At 36.6% G+C, this 7405-nt stretch overlaps 1 protein-coding gene across 1 annotated transcript in view; it reads left to right on the top strand.

Annotated features, from left to right (window-relative positions):
* Positions 1-7405, top strand: part of STK26 (serine/threonine kinase 26) — a 56721-nt gene that overhangs the window by 41848 nt on the left and 7468 nt on the right. Inside the window, exons 3-5 of the mRNA XM_009636573.2 lie at positions 4584-4640; positions 6341-6449; positions 6543-6700. Coding sequence (XP_009634868.2) covers positions 4584-4640; positions 6341-6449; positions 6543-6700 — 324 coding nt within the window. The remainder of the gene's footprint in view (positions 1-4583; positions 4641-6340; positions 6450-6542; positions 6701-7405) is intronic.

The raw sequence follows: 7405 nt of genomic DNA, 5'->3' as shown, positions 1-7405 counted from the left end.
ATTAGCTTTATTAAATGTGCAAAGAATATTTTGTGCTGACTTTTCATTTTATTAATAACAGGTATTTTAAGAGTTGCATCTGTCTTTTTTTTTTTTTTTTTCCCCACGTAATTGCTATAGCTTGTAACTTTTTATTAGCTATTACTCTGAGAATGGCTGTCAGCCTAAGTATTCAGCTGTGTAGTACTTCATTCACAATTTAATTTCTCTATATATTGTAGACATCTCTTGGAAACAGTGAAATAGGTACAGTTGTGTACCAAATGGCTTCATAATTAAAGATTAAAGAACATTGAGGCTAAATTCTGGAAATTAAGGCATCTTATTTCTTACAAAGCAAAGTCCTAGGCTGCAGAGATTAATAGCTGTTTGCTATGGATATGACTGGTACGAAGATCGCATTCAAAGTGATCCCATAGGTTTGTTGGAGAACGCTTACTTTTATATATGGAGATCACTGAAAATATTCCTACAAATACCTTTTAAGGTAATGGTTAAAAAGACCTTAAACATACAGTAAATAGAAGGTATTTCAGAATTTAAGAGAGTTTTTGTTTTTCCCTTTTCATCTTTCTTTATTTACAGGAAAAGAAAACAGTTGAGCCAGCCTGCCCTCTTTCAGATATTGCTTATGGAATAGAAATAGTTTACTAAAATATATTAATTCTACGCGTAGCTTTCTCTGCAGCTCTAGGAATGGCATTAGAAATATTTTTGAGTTTTGCACTGTTTAAATCAAAGAGACTTAGTATTTTCCCGACTATACCAAAGCAAACCCTCAGTGCAAAGGTATTCAGGTTGCCTATAACACTTACTGATACTTCTTAGCTGAGTAATCTAGATCTGGTTTAAATCTTTAAATTTGATAGTTTTTTCTTTGAAGAAACTGCAGCTGAGACCATGAACACATGGCTTCAGGTTTTTCACATGTGCCTCAGTTCATCCAATTGAACATCTTTTCTTACAACTTATTCTTCGTTTTTTAACCAATTTTAAGTAAGCTTTGAATAAGCAGATCATTCTTGTCCTCAATTTATGGTTGGTTTCAGCTTTTCCTCTGGTAAGATAGTATATTTGATAATTGGAAGTTGTTTATGACTAAAACACAAAAAAGGAGATGTTAACTGTGCGGGTTGTCTAATTCACTTCAGATGAGAGATTTTGGTTTTGTACAGCCTGTTATATATATTCTGCAGCTTTATAGTTTCCTCGCACTTTAGGATGCAAAGCCAGCCTTCTGGCTGACTGCGATGGAGTGGCCCAGTCTCAGCAAGCCTGGGGCTTACCAGCTACGTGCAGGCTCTTCCTGATGCTCCTGCTGCAGAAAGGGGGAAGAGCATCTTTATTTCAATTACTTGATTTACTAATTTGTAACTTGGTCAGCTCAGCTGATGCCATGTAAGATACTCTTATGTTCTGCAGCCTAGCTGCTCATTAGCTACAGCTTGTACATCTGACTTGTGATTTTAAAAATATGGACAGTCCCTTAATATTTTTACCTAGCAATGTTATTTGTCCGTTACCACATATTTTACTCTTTAGAAACCTTATAATTGGTACAAGATGTCAAGGTCTACTTCCTTGAGATGCCTTGAAGGATAAAGCTGATGCCAGTTTTCAGTTGTGACACAAAAAGGTGCAAACCCCCCATATCCCTGTAATTTAGGGTACCTGTATATCTTGAATTTTGGAGTTTGAATGGGAGTTTCACACTGAATTAATCTTAGAGCCTAGATATCAGTAATTTTTTTCTTAAATCTTCATTGGGTATCTGGCAAGATCAGTTGTAGTTTTTAAACATGCTGATAGGTGATGTGCAAGCGTATAGTCAAAGCATGCACTGTAATAAACATTTGTGTAGGGTAGTAAAAGTTTTACCTTTATATCGTGTCTTTCACAAATGTGTGTAGAATTGTACAAGCTTACAGCTGTATTAATGCAACTTTTGTAGCTGTAAGATAACTTAAATCGTGATGTAGATGTCTGTAGATGCTCATATTTGTGGTAGGTCAGGGTCTAAATTTGTCTCCTCATCTCATATTGTGTTTTGATTGCAATTAACATCACATCTCAATAAATAAAACATTGGTTGTGGAGGGTACCCTTGAAAGTGATAGTACCTTGCAAGACAGCAGTGTAAGTTATGTTAGATGGCTAAAATGAGTGTTTTCCTCAAGCCTAATGGCCTGTCAAAATGTTTTACTACTTTATCAGTTCAGGCAAGAAAAAGATGAAAGGTACTAGGTTACCCTGGTTCTGGCATGTTTTAGTTACGCAAATTTGTGAAGCTTGATAAAATACTTGCACTGTGCTTTCCATCTGATCCATAGAGACAGATCTTCTCTTGTTGACTGAAATTTCATGATTGTTTTCCCTATTTGTGCCATCTAGCCAAGGGGTTTAAATGTCTAACCTTGTAACTACTACAGCCACCTGGGCTTGCTCTTTTCTTTTGCAATTAGAGCAAACCTGAAGTTATTCTCAGTTTTTGAGCTCTGAATATGGAGAACTCCTGTAGTAGCATCCAGAGACTTCCATCAAAACTGTACAGCACTTTGTGCAGCAAACCTTTGAGACAATCTAAAGATACTGTTTGTTCTACATTGTCTATTTATACTTAGTTGACCTAAAATAGCTAGGAGAAAGGTTGTTCGTGCCTGGCTAGAAAATATCCACACCCTGTTACAGGGGATAGTACCAATTTCTTTGAGACATTATTTCAGAAACACAGTATGTAGTCATTTTCACCCTTTACTGTTTTCAAGTAATAGTCAAATCCTCCAAACATGCCTGGTAACCACAATGTTTGCCTTAAACTGGAGTTTCTTGCAGGTCGTCTCAGCTGACAAAGTTGGGCTTTATAAAAACTGCTAAAATTAGCCAGCCCTTCCCTGCTGATCTCATAATATTGGAATAGACTCTCATAAATGGTGTGTTTCTTAAATTCAGTATAAATCTAATAGAGCACCCTTTGTTAAGATAATTGGATGTGGTACTTTCAGAAACTGCACCTTTATTTGCTTGTTGAGTTTTCTTTAGATTTCTGTCACTACCCCGGCAATAGGGTGGGAAAGCATACAGTGTAGAATGCAAGAGGCTTTTAAAAAGAACTCTGCCATAAGCTTGTGCCCTGTTATAAGAAACTACCATTAGTAAATATTTGCTGGAGACTTAAACAGCGTGTGGGGTACTTTGCCAGGTCTGGTTCAATTGAGTATTTTTAATAGCTGTTTTTTATTTTAAATAAATAAATGTTTTTATTTGCAGAATTTCTTAGAGTAGTAGCCCATAGGTTAATATTTAGGTTTCTTCTGAAATGTGGGGGGGACTCTGGCAAGCAAATAGCAGAAGATCCCAGTTTTGAAACATACAGTCTGCAGATCTGATACCAAATCTTTCCAGTTTTGTTTATGTGATCCAGCCACCTTTTGCAGCTATATACCAAGGGGGAAGGCAGCACCTAGAAATCAGTGTTAGAAGAATTTGTCAGTTTTAGTATTCTAGTAGTTGAGACATATCCACAAAGAAAGTGCAGAAACTCACATATTCACAGGGGTTGAGATTCAATATAGTGGAGGAGTACATGAACTTTGCGGTATTACTGGAAATAATTAAAAAAAAAATAAATTCCTGAGATGGGTGCCTCAAGTCATACTTTCTATTGAACTATATTGCTCTTATCTTTGACCTTTTAATGGCTGATTTCAAACCTCTGATTGGAAAACTTGGGAAACCTGAACATTTTTGTAGGGTTCCAGGTCTGGCAGTACATTTTCTCCTGGCTGGTGGTTGTACTGCTGCTTTGTATCTGAAAATCAGAGCTGCCCCTATAGTGGCAGGCATGTTTTGTGGTAGGATGTAAGTCCTTAGGTACAAGCGTATTCAAGGGCTTATCATTAGTTCTCACTTTTTGCTGTATCTGCCAACTTAAGTTGGAGCTTGTGGACATGTTAGATACATGCGTGCACAGTTACCACAGAGGTGAAGAGGCACCTAGCAGCCACCTCCATTGGGCTTTACATTTCTGTTGTCTTTGAAGCATGTTCATGCTCACTCTCTCCCTCAAAAGCGATTTTAAGTTCTGAGTATTTTCCTCAGCTGAGAGGCGTGGTGATGTTACAAGAAAGTTTCCTATTAAAATTGTAATGCTTCTGTATCACAAATGGCTGGAATTAATAATTGTAATGCAGAGACAGTCTTTAGCAAGGGCTACAATCTTACATTAAAATACTTAGTTTAAACTTAAACTACCACCAAATAACTTTTTTCTCTATGTTCCATTCCTTTAGGTGGAATTATTTTAGATACCAGTTGGCAGAAAATGATTAGTGGTGGGGGGAGCGGTAGTGGGGTTGGGTTTTGTTGCTTTTTTAAATACAGAAGTCAAACTTTAATTGATATTTAGACATCTTGCACAGGAGCTGTGTGATCATTCTACAAGAAGTAATTACATGTAACTTGGTGATTAATGGGATTCTGCATTTGCATTTTCCTAACAGTATGCTGGTAGTCTATTGAAATATATAATTATTTTTTTTTTATGGCAGCCTTGGACTTCTAACAACTCACGCCTTTCTTTACAGGGCACAAAACTATGGATAATAATGGAATACTTGGGTGGAGGGTCAGCTTTGGATCTTGTAAGTATACGATTTTTTTGCATTGTAAGTACTAGTGAACGTTATTTCATTGTGCTTTCATATCTCTCTAAAATCTAGCCGCTGGAGGCAGCTGATACTACGCCACTGCTACACTGTAATGCTCCAAAAAGTGTGAATTTGAATGGTAGTTCTGTTACATTGTGTTGATGTTGATTTTTTTGTTGTTGTTGTTTTTCCTGCTTGTCTCTAAGCATTAGGAAGCATCCATTTGTTCTCAGTCATATGTAAGGTTTTTTTAAGGTTGGGGGTTTTTTTGGGTTTTTTTTAGTATGAGGAGAAGTACTGTTCTTGCCACATGTGGTGGGGTTTTGGGTCATCTGTCCCCCACATGTCATCCCCCCACAAGTGGAATATTCATTACACTTGAACAACAAAAAAGTTTCCTTTGGGATTGGGTCTCTGGAATGAATGAAGTGTGTGCCCACAGAGTACAGTTAATTTTAACTGGTTAAAAGGTGTTGGGTTTTCCATTTTCAGGTATTTTCAGTTAAGCATGAAAGTGCCTTTTACTTAAGATAGTGTCGTATTCATGAAGGATGTAGCTTAGAGAGTACAAGAGCACAGTACACTGTATGTGGATGTGGTTTCCCCATACTTTCAGTACAGCTCTGCCTCAGCTGTAAACCTTAGACCCACCCTTTCCTGTGAGATAATATAAGTCAGTCTTTGTTTGTGTGATTCTGAAGGAAAAATACCATGTCTTCAGTATTACAGAATGGTGTTAATTATATATTTGCTAACAGTGGTCCTGTCTGCGAGAGTTAAAGTACGTGCTTAACTTCATAAATCTATTTAAACTTCTTTATGAAATTACATCACATCAACTCAGCTATGGGAATGACAAAGCATAGTAATTATGTGTAGCACGTAGTAGTTTGTAGCTCTGGAACACAGTCTTTTTGAGAATGGGTCTGTGAGATACTTACTCTTTGACACTTTTGAGTAATTGATAGTCTTCTGTGGAATGTCAGAAATATCTTTTACTTGTGACAGTTGAAACCACTGAACCTTTAGAAGAACAAAACTTTTTAAGTTTTGCCTCACTTTGCCATACCATAATTTCATGGCATTCTCTGTTTTCAGTGCTGTGTTGTTGGTATTTTTTAATAGCAGAATCACCCACCTTAATTGCTTCTGCTTTATTTAGATAGCTTTCTAATGTGCGAAGTTTACACTTATTTCATACTAGCAGCTTTATAGTAGCACATTATGTTCGTGATGCAAAAGGAAGCATGGAACCAAAAATGCTGGAACAAGAAAAAAATGCATCATTAAATTTAAACCCCACAGTCAATAGACTAATTTATTTTGAAATAAACAGAGTTTCTTAATTCGCTTTATCTAAAATGCAGAATTCAGTCTGCTGTGTTTGCTGTCTGTAGGAAACTATAACTTTGTGGAAAGTTAGTTCTAGCTTTTCATGTGCACGGTGTGCTGAGGGGAGTGCATACGTTAGGAAAATAACAGCATTTTCTATGTATTATCAATAGAGGAGATGTGAAGGTGATCATTCCAATGGCACCTATTTCTGAGAGAATGTTGACATACTTCATGGAATATTTTATGAATTCTGTTAGTTCTTTACTTAACAAAATACTTCAAGTTTAAGATTTAATTAAATAACAAGGCAAAAACTAGACAGAAGACTAAAATAATTTTAATGTGTCTTTTTTCTAAAGCTGCGAGCTGGCCCATTTGATGAATTCCAGATTGCTACCATGCTAAAGGAAATCTTGAAAGGTCTTGACTACCTACACTCAGAGAAGAAAATTCACAGGGATATAAAAGGTGCATAACGTTTTAAATGCTACTTTGCTAAAGCCCTTAAAAACCATAAGAGCAGTATTCTAAATCAGATACTATATTATTTCCCCTTGGCAGCTGCCAATGTCTTGTTATCAGAACAAGGCGATGTTAAGCTTGCCGATTTTGGAGTTGCTGGGCAGTTGACAGACACGCAAATTAAGAGGAATACCTTTGTTGGAACTCCGTTTTGGATGGCCCCTGAAGTTATTCAGCAGTCAGCGTATGATTCAAAAGTAAGTATGAGACTAGAATACCTTTTCTTCGTGTCTGCAGATCCAACAGAAATGACTTTGGTTTTTGTCTTTTTACCTCTATCAGCATGGAGGGAAAAAAAAATAATTGCAAATCACAGGGTTTCAAATAAGAAAATTAAAAGTGCAGTTACATTGTCTTTATACAGGAGTTGCATGTCACTGTACTCACACACAATACCCATGTAAACTCACCAAGTAAATTGATGCTCTCATGTTAAGATTCTTTCAGAGAAATTGCCTCCATGCTTTCAGTGTTGGTTGATTTGATTTTAATTTCAATTCAGTGTTTCCCATTTCAAACAGTAATAAAGCTCTCAAATTAGAATGTCACCAGAACTCACCAGCTTATTTAAAGCCAAGATGATAGCTGAAATGTTGTTCTCTTCTCAGATTTTTATAAACAGCTCTGGATATCATTTCTTTAATGGTATTTCTGAGGACTTGTGTAATGCTGAAGATTTTTAACACGGGTGACTGGTCTTGAGAAGGAAAAAAGTAACTCGAACTACAGGATGGGTAGCTGTGGTGGTATTGTGGTAGCATTATGGTACCTTGTACATTTCTTTTTGATGGGAGCTGTAGATGGATGATTAATTGCAAAGGAGAATTTCCCTATGAGAACTAGCAGTAGAAAAGCAGATGTCCTTCCTGTTTTTCTGAGGGTTGGGAACTGCTGCTAGAAAT

The sequence above is a fragment of the Egretta garzetta genome, unplaced genomic scaffold (assembly GCF_000687185.1).
Source record: "Egretta garzetta isolate BGI_Z169 unplaced genomic scaffold, ASM68718v1 scaffold404, whole genome shotgun sequence".
Classification (NCBI taxonomy): domain Eukaryota; kingdom Metazoa; phylum Chordata; class Aves; order Pelecaniformes; family Ardeidae; genus Egretta; species Egretta garzetta.
Note: the sequence above shows the minus strand (reverse complement) of the source record. Positions and strands in the feature narration are given on the sequence as shown.